This window comes from Alosa pseudoharengus, unplaced genomic scaffold, assembly GCF_046254945.1.
Source record: "Alosa pseudoharengus isolate Yale_2024_CS ecotype anadromous, Long Island Sound unplaced genomic scaffold, YU_APseudo_1.1 YU_APseudo_1.1_scf_1, whole genome shotgun sequence".
Lineage (NCBI taxonomy): Eukaryota > Metazoa > Chordata > Actinopteri > Clupeiformes > Clupeidae > Alosa > Alosa pseudoharengus.
In genome coordinates this window covers 6656288-6678680 of record NW_027468564.1, presented here as the reverse complement: position 1 = coordinate 6678680, position 22393 = coordinate 6656288, and the positions used below count along the sequence as shown (strand labels likewise).

The 22393-nt window shown below is 39.9% G+C and overlaps 1 protein-coding gene across 4 annotated transcripts in view; it reads right to left on the bottom strand.

Annotated features, from left to right (window-relative positions):
* LOC143135392 (NACHT, LRR and PYD domains-containing protein 12-like) overlaps positions 1-22393 on the bottom strand; it is a 270809-nt gene that overhangs the window by 163781 nt on the left and 84635 nt on the right. For 3 of the 4 annotated variants that reach the window (XM_076296074.1, XM_076296079.1, XM_076296085.1), the window contains exon 10: positions 7104-7274. In XM_076296074.1, the coding sequence (XP_076152189.1) occupies positions 7104-7274 (171 nt within the window). Of the gene's footprint in view, positions 1-7103; positions 7275-20968; positions 21068-21441; positions 21541-22393 lie in introns of all 4 variants that reach the window. The other variant, XM_076296080.1, reaches the window with a different exon arrangement.

Below are 22393 nucleotides of genomic sequence, written 5' to 3'. Positions count from 1 at the left end.
ATGTTAAATTGAGGTCCTGACTACTCACCATGGTTGTTAAAGATCGCATGGCACTTATCGCAAAGAGTAGGTGGCTCCCTGATTTGCTTTATTTATCTACACATACATAAAGACACACACACATACACACACACACACACACACACACACACACACACACACACACACACACACATAAAAACACACATACACAAAGACACATAAACACACACACACACACACACACACACATGCACACACACATACAGTACATGGACACACACGACACACACTACACGCACACAAACACATAAACACACACACACACACACACACACACACACATGCACACACACAAAACACATATACACAAAAACAACCACACACTCTGCACACACTCAATTACAAACACACAAAAAAGGAACAAAGTAGGAAATGAACACAATTTGACAAGCGTGACTTATTTTTGTGGAAAAAATGTGCTGGACTGGGCGGCGGTCATATTTTGAGCGGTACATCTAGTTATTACATTGTGTGATCAATATGCCAGAATAAATACACTGGTACACATAGCATACACTGGTATTTGTACCAGACGGGGTATTAATAGAACAACACATTGCTGTGTGCACCGGGGTACGAATAGCATTGATATTTGTACCAGACGGGGTACTAATAGGACACGTTGCTGTGTGCACCGGGGTATGAATATAATTCACTTCTAATTGCACCAGGGTACGAATAGCATACTAGGGTACGAATAGCATACACTGCTAATTGTACCAGGGGTGCAAATAGCCTTACCCTTATAATATTTACTTTCCTCACAAACCGTTCACCACAGCAATTAGCAGCTAACATCGTTTAAAAGCTGAAAAAAAGCTCTTTCATGTGATGTGATACTTCTGATGTCTGTGTGATGAGCATACCTGTCAACACTCCTGTTTTTCCCGGGTTTCTCCCGTATTTCAAGGTCATCTCCCAGCACCCTCCCGTTTTGTTATTTCTCCCGGAAAACTCCCGTAATGGCCATCAAACTTCATTTTAAAATCATTGATGCATTCAGGTTGCCAGATTGTGTATGAAATACACCCTACACATACACGATCACTTAGTTTCAATTTCAACCGTTTTGTCATAGGCTAAAACCTGGCAACCCAAAACCCAAATAAGGAAGCGGATGGCAACTGCGCAGCCTGAGTCTCGTCGTAAGCAAGCGGGCTAGATGAATGGCCTACTCCAGAACTAGCTGTTGTGAAATTGTTGGGAATTTAATTGATTAACACATCACATAAACTGTTATTGAGTGTTGTTGATAGACTGAACTTGTTCCCTCGGAACCAAATCTGACAGCAAGCAGCTTTGGAGTTTTGGAAGTAGGCTGCAGGCAGGCAGCTGGTGGATACATAACTGGCATGCGTAAGGTAAAAGCAATGACCGAAATGCAGTGTTGAAACACGTGTATGAAACGTATTAAATATGCAAACACAGATCCGGTATAAACACTGACCCCCGTTATCTCCAGTGGTGACTGTTTAACTTACACAGATGCGCACACACAAGAATGAGCGCTCACACCACTACCCCCTAATGCTATATCTTTATTTGATAACAATAAATTAAGAAATGTTTCCTATTCTGGGAAATGTTTTCTTTTTCTTTCGGCCGCGGTTCAATGATACCGTTTAATTGTGCCAGAAATTATCCGCGGACCAGCCTCGTCGAGGAGGCCCTAACCCTGCAGATCATAGACAGAGAATGCATAGACCTACTGTAGCCTATGCTTTGGGTAAAGAACTCTTGGAGCGGCCGCACCCCCCGCAACTCAACTTCCAATGTCACTGATTCCAACAGATACGCCCGACACTTCTGCTTTTTATTTGGTGGTGGTGGAGTTGACCGGACATCTGAGGCTTCAGACGTTACCAATTTATCATCCATCGCGTCTGGCCTCTGAAAAAACTTTTAAGGCTAGTCTGCCTGGGCCTGGCCATGTTTGAAGCGCCTCACTCATTGGTTCGTTGTTTAACATGGACGTTTTAAGCCGCGTGCGCTTCCTATTTGAAATGCAGCATAGGCTATGCGTGTTGTTTAAGGTAAGGTCACTTGGCAGTTAGCCTATCTGAACATGCAATAGTATTCAGCTTAGAGATAGAGAATACAATGTTTAAAGTTGTTTCATGTTTAATGAAGTAGACTATCAAACCCGTTTTAACCAGGTCATGGTCCATCCATTTCAATAACCTGGCAGCTTCGAAAATCTAAGGCTGAACGTTCATAACATATTCTGTTTAGGTTACCATATAGGTAGCTTAGGTTAGTAGACCTAGTTCATAAAACAGAGTAGGCAAACCTTTTCTAAATTGTCATAAGCCGACAACATAGGCTACTGTAGTTGTTTAACTAACCCAACTCCACACGTCGTTCTCTGTTTACAGTAGGCTACATTACGCTTTCACTCAGTGGCCACAGGCACAGCACGTGAATCTGCAAGACACCAGCTTGCTAATGGTGGTAGTTCACTGTGATAAACATTAAAATTATAGCCTGACAAGCCAGACTAGGCAATAACATATTTGCTGCCGCTAGGGTGCGTCTAGATTTCTAGGCTATTAAAATTAGCTTTGAATTTAATCAATAAGATGTAGCCTTATAGCCTATGATCTCTGTGTAGACAATAGCCTAATGAAAATGGAAAAGACCTATCTGTCTGTGCCCTGGCTACAGTAGGCCTACAGTGTGCACTCCTATTGAATTTTCAGAACCAAGGAGAGAAATGAGAAAAATGTGTTACAGCTCTGTCTGCTATTTACACTAGGGCTGTCAATCGATTAAAAAAAATAATCGAATTAATTACATACTCTGTGATTAATTAATTTAAATTAATCGCATATATAATTTTTGCTGCGAAAGTATTTTAACTATTTAAATTCAAATGAATCATTGAATAATCAGCATTAGTGACATTAAAGTTAAAAAACTCTTTTATTATTATTTTCACTGTTCAAATAATGGGCATAATAATCTATGATATGACCTAATATGCTGAGGAAATAAATTCAACAGTGCTTCGGGAAGAAGTTTTTTTTTTCACATACAAGGCATTTCAGGCCACAGATATAACCTAGGGGACACAATGAAAATAAATGAACACTCCCCTCAATGTCAACACTTATTTCTTTGCATTGATGTGCGACTATAGAGTTGATGAACTCCGGTGATATGCAAATTCCTTGCTGCAGACATTGCAGAGGACTTTATTTTCAACACTTTATTTTTAACACCATCAGGCCATTTTTATAAAGTAAATGTTCCAATCAATGATCCAGGCAGCACGTTTTCTTCTCTCTCCTTCATTTTACAGTCTAATTTTTACTGACTAGAACGGCTCAGGGTCAAAGGTCATACGGTATCGATTAATTTTTTTAATCAGTTATTTTTTCTCAAATTAATTAATCTAAATTAATCAGTTATTTTGACAGCCCTAATTTACACCCATTCTTCTTGATACACAATGAATAAATATAAACATTTATAAAATGTTTATCAGTACATTAGACTACTTTGCAAATTGCTAAACCATATAATAGCCTGTCCTACCATTATCATTGAAATAGCATAATGCTAGAATTTAAATGCAAAAAAAAAAAAAGAAATGTCCAGCTCAGGTTCAGATGATTAAAGCTTTATAGGAATATAAAACTTAAGTTCCAGTTTACACCATTCAAATTGTGTGTATCTTTTCTAGCTTTCGTATGCATTATGTTATATAAAACATGATATTATATTCTGCAGTGCAAAGATGCCCACTAAAGACAAGTTTTAAATAAAGTTAACACATTTTCTGAAAATTTTGTTCTATTTAGCACTTGCAGTTACCGCTTCAGCCACCAAATGACTTCAACATTAACGTGATAGTTAACTTCCCTCAAGCAACTGCCACATCCTGAAAAGAATATCGGAACGTCACGTATTACCAACCGTCCCGTATGACCAACCTCTTACGTGTATGTGTCACTTAATATTCATTTCTATACAAACCAAGACGGCAGATTCCTAAAGAAACGCAAGCACCCACAGCATAAGTGTATCAGTCTTGTAAGGCTGTGTGTACAAATCTGCTTGGAGCTCCAGTGGAATTGTGAATTGCGACATGAATTCTCAGGCTAACCGTGTGTTAGGAATAGGTACCCACCAGCCCAGCACTAAACTGGGCGTGGTAAAAAAATCGGATATTTCAGGCAGTAAAAGCCCCGGTAAGAACCAGTGATGGGCAGTAACGCGTTAGAAGTAACGCGTTACTGTAATCCAATTACTTTTTTCAAGTAACGAGTAAAGTAAGGGATTACAATTGCAAAAACAGTAATTAGATTACTTTTACTTTCCTGCAAGCAGCCTGCGTTACTGCGTTACTAAACGTGATTTTGCCATAGACAGTAAAAGAATTTGGGATTTTGCCATATGGATTTTGTGAGACTAAGTGACAATGATGTAGGCTATAGCTGGCGATATAGATGTAAACAACAGACACACGTGTGCAAGACATGGAGTGCGGGAGAGAGCGCGAACATGGAGCATTTAATTCATTGCAGTTCAGACATTACGAAAAAAACATTAACACTGTAGCCTACACTCTTCGTGGGAATAAAAATGTTGTCTACAGCGAAAAATTCCACTTCAAATATGAGCAAGCACCTAGCAAGCCGGCACAGGAATGTGAAACTCATTGAGACACCCCCAGATCCCAACATGACGGCTGCAGCAACAGGTGAAAATAGAGGACGTTGCGGGTTCCCTGTAGCCTACTGGCCCGTTATAACAGGAGCCAGGGCATTATAATATTCTGGCTGCATTCACTGTGATTTGGAAAATGGGCAAAAATATAACGTGGCCTTTTTGTTATGGGGCTGGTGAGTGTTGAAGTCTTCAATAATTCGTTTACCTTAAACCAGCGTTTCTCTACTGGGTCGCGGAGACATGCCAGGTGGGGCGCGAAAAACAGGAGGAAAACAGAATTTTTTTTATCTGTAGCCTAGGCCCAGGTAGCACCCGATGTGCAATGGACGCACTGTGTTATTCATAGGGAAGCGCTCGTGTCAAGGCAGCGTGAGCGCATGTTTGAATCTGCAAGCACGTTCACTAATGAACATTTCTTGAAGCTGGCCTATCTTAGCGATATATTTGGAAAGCTCAATGAGTTAAATCTCCAGTTACAAGGCAAAGACAAGCACCTACCTCACCTAGCAGATAAGATGACTGCATTCACCAAAAAACTTGAGGTATGGGACAGGCGCCTCGATCGCAACAGTATGCCTTTGAGAATCTGAGTGAAATCGCTGAAACGCTTTGAGAGCCACTCTTGTGATCCCATGTATTAAACAGTAGGCCTACATCACATCCCTGCAAAGTTTATTTCAAAAATATTTCCCAACCAGCAGTGCTCAGTATGACTGGATTATGGATCCATTTAATGCAGCATGTTGGTATTTCATTGAATATATTGTACAATGCTGTAAAAAATTGGCCTATGCTTCCTAATATTTTGCCGGAAAACAGAAATATGTGTTTAATTTACAATGGCACATTATGTATTTATTTATTATAATATCTGCAGCACCAGCTGATTTTAACTCTGCTGAAGAGGATATATTTAGAACTTGTCATTATTTCAATACATTTGACAATTTTAAGCTTAACCTACCACTTTCTTAGAGCGATGAGGGAGAGGTGGGGCTCGAAAAGGCCCCCTTGATCAAAGTGGGGAATGAAAGAAAAAGTTTGAGAACCACTGCCTTAAACTAAGCATTTACATGAAGCACAGTAGCCTATGCCGATTGAAACACATTCCACTCAGATAGGTGCTACCAGGCTCATATAGGCTATCACTTTTAATTGCAAACAAAATGTCTAGCTAGCTGTTTATACCAACTTAATATCATGACTATTGCTAATATAGTCCCAAATGTGGAGTTTGTGGACTAGCCATAGGCTTATATTTGAATGGAGCTGATCATTATGAGAGTTTTGTAGATGCTCTTTAAGTGACAGCGCACCATTTATAAATGAGTTAAACTGCATCAAATTAGTAGTATTTCTTAAGAAATATTTTAAACTAACAGTTCTGCTTTGGGCACCAAAATAGCCAGCAGCGGCACTGCACACACAGTTCAAACACATACTCTTCTTGACATTAGAACAGCCTAAATGTGGCATGCAACAGCATTTTTTGTTTTGGTAAATGCATTACTCCTCTCTGCACTGCAACTGTTAAAAGATGTAAATGTTAATAGAGACTATGGTTTTAATATTTTTTTTGCTGTATTTTATTTACATCTATTCGAATAGTATACACACCAAAAAGTTAAGATTGAAACTAATAAAACCAAGTTTTAAAAAAGCGTATTCAGGTTGTGTATAGCTAGTGTGTTTTTGTAAAGTAACTAAGTAAAGTAATTAGTAAAGTAACTAATTACTTTTGAAAATAAGTAATCAGTAAAGTAACTAGATTACTTTCTTGGATAAGTAATCAGTAATCAGTAACTAATTACTTTTTCCAAGTAACTTGACCAACACTGGTAAGAACCAAACTAGATTTTGTTCAAATCTACACACCTATGGTTACTGAAAAATGTAAGGTTCATTTATCAAATGTTATTTTGAAGTGTTAAAAAACATAGTTGTTTTAGAATTTTCAAAATAATTGGTTGGTAATTAGCATGTTTACGATACGTGACTATCGACCTCAGTGACTGTACGACTTAACTTTACTACACTTAACTGTTATGACAGCTTGTAGCCTTTTTAGTTACTTTTTCATCCCACTTTCAAAACCATGACATCGATGATATCAGAACCCTGCAAAATCATTATTTGATTGGTCAGGACCTCTATCGCATACAATATTTCACATCAAACATTTTCATTGCAACAAATTCCGTCCTCGGTGAGTACAGACTAATTAGAATAACTGTGTTTATTAACCTGCTTAATTTTGTGTGAATTTCATCCGAAAAATTGGACTTGGTGTGGACAGGCCTTAAAACACATATAAAACACCAACCAAACCATAATGTGCCACACTAGTCCTAAAAATAATCCTTTACAAAGACATGTCTAACACCAACCTTAATGTCTGCAGTTTGCAGTTAGGACTAGATAGTCCCTTAGAGAGAAGCTGAACTCCAGAATCCCCCAGGTCGTTGTGATTCAGGTCCAGCTCTGTCAGGGAGTTTGGTGACTGCAGAACAGCAGCCACAATTCCACAGGACTTCTCTGAGAGTTTGCATTCAGCAAGTCTGCATAACAACACAAATAAAGACAAAATATTGCAGAGATGGATAAATGTAAGGGATACAATGTGCCCCGATAAATCAACACAATCAAGTGATCTTTCGCAGATCATTCCCATGCCAAATCACATACACATACATACACACACACACACACACACACACACACACACACTGTATACATATAAGCAATTTATTTATGCCACACCATCAACCACAATCCTGTAATGAAGATGGAATTTCCCACTTCATAACATCAAAATATATCAAGTGTACACCATCTTGCATTTTTAAAACAGTAAAGATACTTATAAAATGGGTATTACACATCAATACAGCTTAGAAGAAGTCGAGAGGACTTCTAACTCACTAAGACCTATTCACAAACAATCCTAAGTCGCTTTTTGTGGCATTTCACGTCACGTTGCAATGTTACGGTTACAGGAGCTCTCAATTGAAAAAGGGAATAATTGTGCATTGTAGGCCTAAAAACTTACACCTAGGAGTTTTCTCTTAAAAATATTCACAAAGGCTTTCAGACCTACTCTTAGTAAGGAAAAGTGACAACTCCTAACTCTAGCTCTGTTGTTATGGTTGACATCATTACTCATGCACGAGCTTGATTGAAGTGACCATCTTGATTGGCAGATGATTATAATGTGGGAATGATGGTAAAAACCTCCCCTATGATGATGAGTGACAGGTGACAGGTCTTTGCTGGTGAGAATGCGTGCACTACACAAGTGCTATGAAGGATGCACGATGATTAATAAATGGCCTAAATGAATAAAGAGTAAGACAAAACAAATAGCCTAGTAGCATAATGAAATACAGTAGGCCTATCTTTGCAATTTGAAGCAGTATCTTTGCAACAGGTTTTAAATGAATCTTTAAGGAGACACATAGGCTTACATTGGCAAAGAGGAGAAACAATTTGATTTACAATAAAACGTTACATTTAGTTTACATGCAATGAATGGTTTTGGTTGTTGGTGGTATTATTGCATCCCTTAATTACAATGCACAATTATTCCCTCGCGATTGACAGCTCCTGGAACCGCATGTTCATTTCAAAACATCGGCATCGTGACGTGAAATGCCACAAAAAGCGCCTTAGGATTGTTTGAGAGTTAGGAGTCCTCTCGACTTCTTTTAAGCTGTCCCAGACTTAGGTGCTACTTTTAGGGCTAAAATGCTTTGTGAATTACTCTTAGTCAAAACAATTAAGAGTCCTAAAGTTACGAGTGACACACCCATTATTTTTAGGAGTTTCTCCTAAATTCGGCAGTTAGGAGCTACTTTTAGCCTTAAAATTCTTTGTGAATACGGTCCCTGGAAAAGATCCCATTGATGCCTGTCAAAGAACAGATTAGTCTGGGTTCACCACAGCTAATAGTAGACTAGTGACTTAACATTATATGTAGTCACTATAGTTAGCACAGTCTCTCCATCAAAAACTCACCGTGCCTTTCTGCAGCACCTCACAGCTGGGATCAGTCTCCTGCGTCCCTCATCTGATGTGTTGTATTTCTTCAGGTCAATCTCATCCAGCACATCCTCAGACATCAGAAGCATGTGGGCCAGTGCTGAACAGTGGGCAGGAGACAACTTCTGTTTGATGTTCTTTGGTGATGACAAGTATGTCTGAATTTCTTTGTGCATGGAATCATCCTTCATTTCAAATAAGCAGTGGAAAAGATTGATGCATCGTTCAGGAGAGAGACCTTCTCTGTTGAGCTTCTTCATGTACTGACATGTTTCCTTGATGCTTTTTGAGCTGTTGTGTGTGCGGCTCAGTAGACCTCGCAGAAGTCGGTGATTGCCCTCCAGAGAAATGCCCATAAGGAAGCGAAGGAAGAGATCCAGGTGTCCGTTATGGCTCTCCAAAGCCTTATCAACTGCACTCTTAAGTAAAACAAGTAAGTTGTCTTGAGGTTTTAATCCTAGTGCTGATTGAAAAGAAGATAAAAATGATGGATTGAGTTCATCTCTACGCTCATCACTGATGAGGGATTTCAGTGCCTCAAGGTTCTCCGCCAAATAAGAGTGAAACACAAACACAGCTGCCAGAAACTCCTGGACACTAAGATGCACAAAACAGTAGACCTTCTTTTGTCGATATTCCACAGATTCAGTCTTGAAGATTTCAGTGCACATGCCAGAGTACACTGAGGCTTCACTGACATCAATGCCACACTCTCTCAGGTCTTCCTCATAAAACATGAGGTTGCCATTCTCTAGATTCTTGAAAGCCAGTTCTGCCAGCTTAAGTAAAATGTTTCTTTGAGATTCCAGAAGTTTCTCTGTATCCGTTTCAGGTCCACACTGATACTTCTGATCCTTTCTTGTGGTCTGGATGAGCAAGAAGTGTATGAACATCTCAGTCAGCGTTTTGGGAATGTCTTTGATGTTTTTCCTTTCCAGCATCTGCTGAAGTACAGTAACTGCTATCCAACAGAAGACTGGAATGTGGCACATAATGTGGAGACTCCTGGATGCCTGAATATGTGAGATGATTCTGTTGGCTTGACTCCCATCACTGATTCTCTTTCTGAAGTATTCTTCCTTCTGTTGGTCATTAAATCCTCGTACTTCTGTTACCTGGTCGATGTACTGAGCAGGAATCTGACTAGCTGCTGCTGGTCGTGAGGTTATCCAGATGAGTGCAGAGGGAAGCAGAGTTCCCTGAATGAGGCTTGTCATCAGAACATCCACTGATGATCTTTGTTTGACATCAGACAACTTACTGTTCTGTTCCAGATCCAGAGTCAACCGACTCTCATCCAAACCATCAAAGATGAACACAACCCGACAGTCTTTGTATCCTTCACCATCATTAAGCTCGTTCAGCTCAGGGTGGAAGTCCAGCAGGAGCCTGTGAAGACTGTACTGATCATCCCCCCTGACTAAATTCAGCTCACGGAAAGAAAGGGGGAACATAAAATCTACATCCTTATTGGCTACCCCATCTGTCCAATCAAGAATGAACTTTTGCACTGAGACTGTTTTTCCAATGCCAGCAACACCTTTGGTCATCACAGTTCTGATGTGTTTCTCCTGTCCAGGTAAGGGCTTGAAGATATCATTGCAGTTGATTGGTGTGTCTTCTGTGGACTGAGATCTAGATGCTGACTCTACCTGCCACACCTCATGTTCCTTATTCACCCCTTCACTCTCTCCCTCTGTGATGTAGAGCTCTGTGTAGATCTCATTGAGGAGTGTCTTAGGTTTGATGATGCCTTCAGATATGTTCTCAAACCTCTTCTTCAGACTGGCTTTATGAGTCACTATAACTCTCTTCAGGACCTCATCACCTGCTTGGCAAAATTGAACAATGCAACTTTGAAGTCATTAGTTACTATCCAGTTTATCAGTATATAGTTCTGCACACTCAAGAGTCTTAATGAAGAGTCCCCATTAGCTCTGAACAGTTAGGTGTGATCAAATACCTGTGACAGTAGTCAGTGAGCTCACCTTGTTTGCACAGGTGTCCACAGGTGGTGATGGCTGGGTCCCTCAGTACCTGCTCACAGCTGGACTGATCCTGAGTCAGACTGAAGGATGCATGAGATGAACATGAAGGCAGATAATTAACTTGTGTAGGTTCCTTTTGCCATTCATGTTGTTAGATATTCAGTTGTATACAAATGTATATGATTGTATATAAATGTCTATTCTCGTTTATTGTCTACACTAGGGCGGTCACTTTACGTTTGAAAATCGATTGCACAATCGATTGGACCAACCAACACAAGTTTCGAAAACTAAAATAGGGAATCGATTTTAACCAAATATGTACACTTTATTTTAAAAGAATTAAACAAATAAAAAAGATAGTGGTAACAAAACCCCCAAACAAGCAGAAAAAGAAAATAAAGAATTCCAAAAGTGCAGTAGGCGTTGCGAAAGCTGAAAACAAAATTCCCACCAATTTTATGCACCGGAAACCGGCTGCTGTGCTGCTGGTGTTTTGCCAAAAAATGGAGGACAACGCGATCAACCTGTGCGACATGAGCGAGACGAGTGATAATAGCGCCCTAATAGAGCTGGTAAGTCCCGCCCATCCGCTAAACCCCCAGTGGACCTCTAGATTGAAAAATCGTCAATGCAAGTGAATGTGAGAAAATAATTATTTTCTGGTCCCGTTTGAATTGTGCCATGAATGTGAACATATGTTGTCTGTGAATTTTTAATATAATTTTTCATGTTACGAGTTTGATAGTATATTATATGATTCTTCGGCTATCAGTTGTGGAAAAGACATAACGAGAAAGACTACATGTCGCCTGTGACGTGAGCTAGCTCTAATCGCTAACATTAACTGAGATGCTAGTTTTTGTAACGGCAGGAATAAACACACATGGTAACAAAAATATTCGAAACATGTCTAGCTTCATTCAATACATTAACACTATGATACAGTGTGATTGTAAAGTTGTATGGTTCACTGTGTTCAAAGTCGATCTTAATAACCCTCTACATCTCGACCAACGATATGGTTGTTATGGGAAACTAGTTAGATGTCGTCTAGCGGAAAGTTGTAGTCCACAAAGTGCTCTCACACAAAGTTTAACTGCATCAAACTTCTACCCGCTCAATTGTAGCAATCTTTACACGAAAATTTATATTAAAAATTCACAGACAACATATGTTCACATTTATGGCAAAATTCAAAAGGGACCAGAAAATAATTATTTTCTCACATTCACTTGCATTAACGATTTTTCAATCTAGAGGTCCAGCGGGGATAGCGGAAAGGGCGGGACTTACCAGCTCTATAACTTGAGGAGTTCTATACGGAAGCACTTCAGGTTTTGGGTAGATCAAACTATGGAGAAGGACAAAGCGATATGCAAACTGTGCATTTGTGAGTTCCTATGTAGGCAAAATTTGTTTGACATTTTTAATCGTAAACAGCCACGTTGAAGCATGCAGTAATGTTTTTCACTGTTGTTATGGCAGTCCACTCTGCTTATTGTTTTTCGAGAATGTTGCATTCCTGTTTGTAATTGCGCACGAAAGTAAACGCTAATATAAATCATCAGAAATATTGCTGGCTTGTGTGTCTTCAAGCGCACTCTTTACGTTCATCCTAATGCCTGTAAGTTGTCCGTGGATTGGCCTATATATGGCTTTGAAAATGCAAACGTCTTTAGACATAGAAAATCGATTTTACAATTGATTCAATGAACACTTATGTCTCAAAAATTGAACGGGAATTTTTCACAAAAGTGACAGCCCTAGTCTACACATGTATATTGTTCATATTTGTATATTGAACTGGCAGAGTTATCTGCATGCAAATGTAATTTTTGTTGTGAGTACTGAACAGTGCCACATCGGTCTTCACTTGGTAGAGCAGCACCAGCATGAAACCTGAGTTAGCAAGGAGGCAAAAACCTGTGGGTGCGACTTTATCCAAGACACATCCTGACTTAAAACATGAGGATATACAGTATGTGAGAAACGTTGTGGGCCTGCCCTCTCCTTTCAAGTGAGGATAGCCAACATGTCATGTCATTTCAGTGGCAACTCCTTTACGTGACCGTACGATGCATCTAAATTTCTGAATTTTGGTGAGTACATTTAAGAGTGTGTCCATGAGAGGACCAGGCGGGGGTGACACATGCTACGTCACCGATTTTGATGAAACTTGGACAGTTTGAAGGGTCCACCTAAAAACTCAAAAAGCCAAAATAGTACAAAATTTGAAACAACCCAGGGGGAGTTAGGCCCCCGTCCTTGTTTTAGGCCAAAAAACCTCAAAAAAAGGCCCAAAATTGCATAAAATGTTGACATCCATCCTGCTGTCAGATTTAAGGCGAGACACTACAGGTGAATAGGGTAAATTTTTTAAATAATAGACATCACCATGAAACTTACTCAGTTGATTACTTACACAAGTATGAACAAAAAATGTATTACAAGTTTTTGAAATTCGAATGTTTAATTATGCAAATTAGGCATTATCTCATTAAATATGTACAAATTTGCATATATTTTCGGTAGATAGATCTGAACATATGATAAAGCCTGGTACAAAATTATTCTTTCATTTTGTTTGCATACAAGATAAAAATAAAATTACAGAGGGATTTCAGGATATCTGCTTTCATTACCTAGGAAATCAGAATATACTGTTCATAGCCTTAAAAAAAAAAAGGCTTAATTTTTGCCTTATATTTTTGATTAAAATGTCACATAAATCAGGCCAGGAATGATTTATTAACAAATCCCTCTGTAAATATCTTCAGAATACTGCTAAGTGTATATCTGGAAAGTTTGGTGTACATAGGTGCTACATAGGCTGAGATGTTTCTACTGGAAAATGATAAAAACTCAATTTGAGAAAACAGCCTTGGAACACAGCCAAGAGATTCCGTTCTCAGCCTAGACTCGCCTTTGAACTTTCGCGATTGGTTGCGGTTACAAAGGAAGTGTCCATATTTGGATAGCACAACGTCATGCAGGAAAAACAGAGCTTTCCAACGGTACTACACATGTTATGTTTTGTATCACGGTCGCGGTAGAGCATGAAACGTTAGAAGACTAACTTTTGGTGAATTTAGGAGAAATATACAGGCGCGAGTAGACAAAATGTAATGAAATAAACACCTAAATGTGTAAATCGGGCTTTGTTGTTGTAGTAGTGTGAAAGAATACATGCTAAGGTAGCAAATTAGCCCAAAATCTCGAAATTGACCAGTGCATGAAAAAACGATGTTTTCACCTGCCGTGTCTCGCCTTAAACACAGCAAAGTAACAATCCATGCCATCAAAGGTCCATCCAAGGTTAGTTTAAAACTGGAGTTACAAGGTGTAAGGTGTGACTGGTGTCAGTCCAGGACAGCACGTATCCACTATGTCACATGCCTTTTGGCGAATACCCAAAAAATAGCAATATTCAGACCTGAATATCTCCGATGAGCAACCTCCTTTTTTCAAAATTCTTTCTGCACATGAAAGGGCCATCTGTGGACTTCATAAATCAAAATAAAAATGCTCGGCCTTTTTATTATTTTTGTCGCTGTAACCGCCTAAATTGTGTGATCCAGCCAGTGATTTCAAATACATATCTATTTCAATGATTGGTTGAAACATAATGTTTAGGTCATTTATGGTGGACAAATGGAGATATATTATCATCAATCATGTCTACTGATAAAATCCAAGCTAGATTTAATGTCCTAAGTGCAATATATTCCTTAAGGTAGCTCAAAATGACATCATTGGGTGACATACACCAGTATACCTGTAGGTCCAATATTTGCAAATGTGATATCTCCAACATATCTCAGGGCTAGAAACAGTCACTTGGATTCAAATAATAACTTGTAATATTTTGGTAGCCAAAGGTCAAAGGTCAAGGTCAAGGTCATTGTGACCTTATGTGTATCCCTTTGTGGTGGATAAATCTCAAAAAATCCCTGACATAATTTCATATGTGATACAAATATTCACTTTGACTCACAGATAACAAATATTTGAATCTGGTGGGCAAAGGTCGAGGTCAATGCCTGTAGGGATGTTTTTTCAAATTTGGTACAAATATTCACTTGCACTTTTGTCTTCGTCATTCATCGGTGACCTCCAGAAGGCTCAACAGTGGTATCTGGCATCTCAGACCCAGCTCCCTCCACACTCATGATAGGTTGTCTACCAACCAATACCGACACATTTTTTGGTAATTTGTCTTCTTTGCTGTGGCCGTTTATGATCCGATCAGCAACACAGCCAAGCAAACTGCAGTCCCTTGATGGGGGCACCCATAAATACCAACAAATTCTTCAGTTAATCATCTTTTTTGCTGTGGCCATATATGATCCCATCAGCAACTATACAACAAACAAAACACCAACCCTTAATGAGGGCACCAAGAAGTACCACCAAAGTCTTTGGTCATTCCTCTTCTTTGCTCCCACAGTTTCTGATCCAATCAGCAACATAACCAGACCAACTGTAAGCCCTTGATGTGGGCACCCACAAATACCTACACATTCTTCAGTAAATCCTCTTCATTGCTTTGGTGGTTTATTATCTGATCATTAACATACCCAGTCAAACCGCAAGCCTTTGATGCAGACACCAACAAATACCAACAAATATTTAGATACCAACTACCAACCATTGTCACAAATTCTTCAGTCATTCCTGTTTGTTGCTATGGCCATTTATGATCCGATCAGCAACATACCAACATACCAAGCAATATCATAAATTCTCCAGTCATTCCTCTTCATTACTGTGGACACTTATGATCTGATCAACAACATACACAGCCGACATGCAAGCCCTTGATGTAGGCACCAACAACTACCACTCCAGAAACACAGCAGCAGCGTCTCAGAGTCAATTCAGGTTACAACATGACCCCAAATAGTATGTGAGTGCCATAGCCATTGGCTTGCCTTTTCAGCAGCCTCCGATATTTGTTACAGCTCCTTTCAGTGACCGTCCTCAAAAAAACAGAAGTTTTGTGGCTGATTATATTTGGGTGGTGAAAGGTCAATATTACTCTGACCTCACAAAAAAAACTATTTCACTATTCACTAAAAAATATTTTTACAACTTGAACATGATATCCTGGAAACACAGAGTATTGTTATTATTGTTATTATCACATGATATGTTATGTTATGATATGTTATGTTATTTTTGTCATATGTTATTTTTCATGTGATAAATGGTTTTAACATTGGAAAATGTTAATCTAGCTTGGCATTACTCTGTCCCATTAGCCCAACACAGCAGACAGCGGTCATATGCAGGAATTAAAGTGGGAGGAACTGGATTTTAGGGTTCCCCCACCTGCCAAATCCCACTTTATCCACTGGTCATGTGGCATGCAATGGAAACAGATTCACAAGTAATGTACATTATCATGTTTTCAATGTTTCAGACAGATTTCCTTGTGGGACCCTAACATGAAGCTAGGTGGTTATACCATATCAGAGTCTCTGTTTTAAAACAACTAATAAGCAGGGTCTACAGACATGTTTTTACGATGGATGGACATCGAGGTACAGTAGGCTACGAAACAAGTAAAGCCCACCCAATACCCAAAGTAACCATCACGTCCTTGTCCACTGGGGCAGCCGTGGCCTACTGGTTAGTGCTTCGGCCTTGTAACCGAAGGGTTGCCGGTTCGAACCCCGACCAGTAGGAACGGCTGAAGTGCCCTTGAGCAAGACACCTAACCCCTCACTGCTCCCCGAGCGCCGCTGTAGCAGGCAGCTCACTGCGTCGGGATTAGTGTGTGCTTCACCTCACTGTTATGTGTGTTCACTGTGTGCTGTGTGTGTGTTTCACTAATTCACGGATTGGGATAAATGCAGAGACCAAATTTCCCTCACGGGATCAAAAGAGTATATATACGTATATACTTGTTCGTAAAAATCTCCGTTTTGGATGTCCACAGATCCAAGTAAACCAGCATTCTCTTTAGAAGGTTTTAAAAAAATATCTGTGTGGGCTAAAACACTGTTTATGTGTGGACGAAAGACCCAAACATAAAATATCTGGTTATGTGTGTACAGGGCCTAAGTTGTGCTAAATTTGAAACAACTCCCTCAAGGTGTTTCCAGGATATTGTGTTCAAGGTGTAAAAATACAGTAGGCCCATGTTGTTTTTTTGAGAGGTCACAGTAACATTGACCACTCACATCTAATCAGTTCATCTTTGAGTGTAAGTGACTGTGTGTGCCGAATTTGAAAGAAAAAAAACTTCCTATAGGCATTCCTCACAAGAATGTGAGGTCACAATGACCCTGACCTATGACTTTTGACCATCAAATTCAAATTAATTTGTTATCTGTGAGTGAAAGGCCCTTTCCGAAACTAGCTACACTCTCTCCCTAGCCACTTGCACTCCTAACCAAGTGTTAAAGGAACACGCCAACATTTTGGGAAATTATCTTATTGTCTCTGCCAGAGTTAGATAAGATAATACATACCCTTCTCATCTGTGTGTGTGCAGTACCTCAGTCTGAAGCACCCACTGTTAGCATAGCTTATCATAGTTCATTGAGGTGAGCAGTTCCAACTAGCCTATAACACCCAAAAGTGATAAAAAGAACTCCAACATTTTCCCATTTACATGGAGAACTTGATTTAGCTGTAAGGGTGATTCCCACCTGAGTGCACACCGTAACTTAGGGGAGTGGGTAGGGATGGGTTTCAGAAAGGGCCAGTGTGAATGTTTGTATCACATTTGCAATTATGTCAGGGATTTTTAGAGGTTTATTCACCACAATGGGATATACATAAGGTCACAGTGACCTTGACCTTTGACCTTTGACTATAAAAATCTTACAAGTTATTATTTGAGTCCAAGTGACTGTTTCTAGCCCTGAGATATGTTGGAGATATCACATTTGCAAAAATTAGACCTACGGTGTATACTGGTGTATGTCACCCGATGATGTCATTTTGAGCTACCTTAAGGAATATATTACATTCCCCAGATAGCAATTTCCTTTGGGCCGGATCCGCATAAAAGCCTTTAGATCCGCCTGTAGCGGACATACGGTATCTGGCTGTGGACCAGATCTGCTCCTGATAGAGGTTTCAGCTCTGCTAGTAATGCTGTTTTATCACCGGTTTACAGATTTGTCCCAGGTCCGATTTCCGCAACTCAACTGGAAGTCAGGAAATGCGTTTAAAATACAAAACACTGATTTGGCCCAAACCTGTGATACGGATATGAGCCGAATGACCATTTTTTCACAGCAGACCCAGGTGGTAATGATATTAATTAAGGTACGGATTCTGCTAAATTGACTGTCCTTTCCCTACTTTATTGTCAACTGGCTGCTAAAGAAAAAAAAAGGTATTTTGGAATGGCACAAATTTAGAAGCCATGGGGGTGCACTATGTTCCCTTGGCCACTTCATTTCTACAGTAAGGCTGGAAAAGAAGATATAGTTGGCTCAATATTGATCGCTCGTTTCATTATTTTTATTATTACCTAGCAGTGGTAAAAGTAGTCAATTGCTGTTTGTGTCAGATCAAACAGTGCTATGAGACAACCCCATATTCTTGCCACGCATGCAGAAGTCCAAGCAGTAACGTTAATCAAGGATCTTTGGTTTGCCTTTTGACATGATTTGCCAGCCTGGGGTTGGACTAGGACACAGCTCAACTTTTCAAGGTAGGCTATCTGCTTTTTATCTCTGTTGGTTTATTCAGAGACAACAACAAGCAGCCGAGCGATTGATAACTTTAGGCCTACTGTAAGTTTATACTATTATTTTCCAGCAATATAGGCTAGCTTAGCTTGAGCAAAATAACTCACAATAACTAGCCTATTTTGGAAAAAACAGTGATAACGCTAACAGGATCACTGATGATAAAAAACGAGTGTAATTGTCTTAGCCTATTTTCAAAAAGGAATAAATGGCTAATGTTTATTTTGTGTTGTTTCAGATTGACCATGGAGATGACTGGAAGATAGCCTGAATATCGATGGGAACAGTGGAATTAACACGATTTAAACATGGGATTGCACTTCTACAGCCAGGTTGTTGAATAAAAAAAATAATAGGACACTTATTTGTAAAGTTTTTTTTTACCCCCCTATTGTGTTTGTAGCCTAGCTTATGTTTATTAGTTGAGCTGTTGGGAAAACGTTACGAACTTTAGCCTGGGTTAACCGATAACGAACCTGTTAGCTAATGTGTAGTGTAGCAAACAGATTTTCAGGATAATTAGCCTAATTACCAATCACATTTCACGTGTCAAATAAAGCCAGCTGATATCTGATAAACGGGTCCGTACCACACACAATAAGCGGACCCGTATTGCATATGATAAGCAGATCTGGAACACGTCAGTAACAAAGACTCTCATACGGAACTGGGCCAGTCTTAGCCCTTATTGGAACCAGATCCGTCAAACGGATCCAGACCAGTTTTGGACCGATGTGCGTTTGGACGCCGGATCAGGTCCATTATGCAGATCCGTGCCGGACGTTGTGGTAGGTGTGGCCCAGTTCCGTCCCAGTGTATGTTTGTTATCTGGGTCAGGACATTAAATGTAGCTTGGATTTGATCAGCAGACATGATTGGTAATAATATATCTCCATTTGTCCACCATAAATGACCTAAGCATTATTTTCAACCAATCATTGAAGTAGATATGTATTTGAAATCACTGGCTGGATCACACTATTTAGGCGGTTGCCACGAAAAAAATAATAAAAAGGCCGAGCATTTTTCTTTTGATTTATGAAGTCCACAGATGGCCCTTTCATGTGCAGAAAGAATTTTGAAAAAAGAAAGTTGCTCATCGGAGATATTCAGGTCTGAATATTGCTATTTTTTGAGTATTCGCCAAAAGGCATGTGACATAGTGGATACGTGCAGTCCTGGACTGACACCAGTCACACCTTACGCCTTGTAACTCCAGTTTTAAACTAACCTTGGATGGACCTTTGATGGCATGGATTGTTACTTTGCTGTGTTTAAATCTGACAGCAGGAGGGATGTCAACATTTTATGCAATTTTGGGCCTTTTTTTGAGTTTTTTTGCCCTAAAACAAGGAGGCGGTCCTAACTCCCCCTGGGTTGTTTCAAATTTTGTACTATTTTGGCTTTTTGAGTTTTTAGGTGGACCCTTCAAACTGTCAAAGTTTCATCAAAATCGGTGACGTAGCATGTGTCACCCCCGCCTGGTCCTCTCATGGACACACTCTTAAAACTTCTTGAAGATGTGTAGGCTATTAAAATTTCACCAAAAATATTCTAAAATTTGAACAACTGTGGACATTTAGGTGAAATACTTTTATTAGGTGCATGGGGAAAAAGATTGGATGGCCATGGCATACTACACAAGCTAGGAAGTAAAGGTATCACAATTGACTGCTGTGAAAATGAGATAATATGATTGGTGGATTCACACTGGAATGCGTAGGCCTAAGCCAAAACAAAAACGGCTTCAAATTATGTAAGGCCTTATGTCTTTAATATTTAAAAAGAAAATGGAGGAAATTGAAAGACTTTGCAGTTCAGTGAAAATGTTGATGTGAAAGATGTTGCTGTTAATACAGATGAAATTCCTAACAACACTGATTTGCCAACGTCATGGCAAACTTTTCAGAATATGGGAGACACTGATGTTTCTACAGATAAGATTCCAGACAATGTCCTCGAGAACTTGAGAAGCGCTGTGGGTCTGCTCTCTCCTTAGATGGATAGATACTTTATTGATCCCCAAGGGGAAATTCCTTTCAAGTGAAGATAGCCAGACGTGTCTCCATGTCATATATTTCTCCTCATTTCAGGTTAGGTAGGGTTAGGTTCTTTGACATGATAAAGCATTAAACACACTATATCAACTCCCCAGCTGTTTTACAAGGAGCCACAAGGTCTATGCATGTCATCCCTGAACTGTGCATGTGTAAAGATAACAAGCAAATAGAACACTTCAGCAGAACTGAGGAAATCAGGTCTTTGTGATCTTCTGCAATTACAGTGAGAAGATTATTTATTTAGCTAGTTTTTAAATGTAATTGGAGATCATCTGATAGAAGCCATGCTCATAAACTGTATGTAGACACAGTCATAGTTGAGAGTTGACAGTTGATAGTTTTGTATATACTGTAAGGTGCTGTGTGTGTGTTTGTGTGTGTGTGTGTGTGTGTGTGTGTGTGTGAGTGTAGAATTTCATGTGACTGACATGTCCACAGACTGATGACGACTCACATTAGACCTGATGGAACTGATTCACTGCTGAAGTGGGGCATATCATCCATGGACTTATCACTCTTCATGGACACACAGCTGGGCACTGGAGATGGAGGTCTGGTTACATAAAGAGACACAAGAAACGGATTAACATCAACTAATTCCTCTGCAGAGTAAACAACAATACATGCTCCATTTTAGAATTAATCTCTCTCTCTCTCTCTCTCTCTCTCTCTCTCTCTCTCTCTCTCTCTCACACAATGAACCAACTAGCATATCCCATTGTTTTCCTATAACGTATAACATATACAGTACATCTCTACATGGTGTCTGCCATTTAGGAGAGGTCAGTCCTTTACATCTCATCCATCCAATTTCCTTGTGTGTGTTTTGTGTGTCAGTGTGTGTGTGTGAGTGAGAGAGAGAAAGAGAGAGACAGTGAGTGTAGAATTGCATGTGACTGACACGTCTACAGACTGATGACTACTCACATTAGACCTGATGGAACTGGTTCACTGCTGAAGGTGGGCATACCACCCATGGACGCATCACTCTTCATGGACACACAGCTGGGCACTGGAGATGGAGGTCTGCGAGTCTGTGAGCTGGTTATATAAAGAGACAAGAAACTGAGCTGCACTCTAAAACTTGCCGTTAATTTACACAGGCTCACAGTGGTGTAGTGCCGTTAATTTACACAGGTTCACAGCGGTGTACAGGCCCGTCGGAAGGGGGGGGGCGAATTAGGCGGTCGCCCAGGGCCTCGCGCTCTGATGGGCCTCGCACCTGGCCAATGATGTTGCAGATTTATCTCAAAATCTTTATTGCTGCTCTTTATACAATATGTCTCTAAAATAAAGAACTCTATTTCATTTAAATCTGCATAGACATTGTTTAAGATTTAAAAACAAAGTAAATAAAAATTAATATCTTTTCATTTTATTTCATGACGTCGTTACGTAGGCTAGGCTTGTAGCGGCCGCCGGCCGGCCAGGCTTGTAGCGGGCTTGTTGTAGCGGTCAGCCAGGCTTGTAGCAGCCGGGAAGGCGAGCCAGAACGAAGGGGAAATGTCGGCAGCACGTCCGCGCGACTGCTTTCGTAAATTTCAGTCTGGAGCTGAGAAAAGAAAGAAACTAAAACAGAAAGAGGAGTTCAACAAGACACTGCATGGTTCTCTGGATCGGTTTGTGAATAATTCATCTAGAGATGTGGCCGAGCAGCAGCAGGCACACAGGGATAGTGACAGTGGTGCTACGGTTATGGAGACAAGCATTATTGTTAATGTTAATGTTGTTAGCACCAATGAGACATAATTCCTAAGGGGACAGATACTGCGCTCCACACTCTTCGTTTCCTTAAGGGGATCGAAGGCACATTCCCCAACTGTGGAATTGCGCTCAGGCTCTTACTGACAATTCCAGTAACTGTGGCATCGGGGGAACG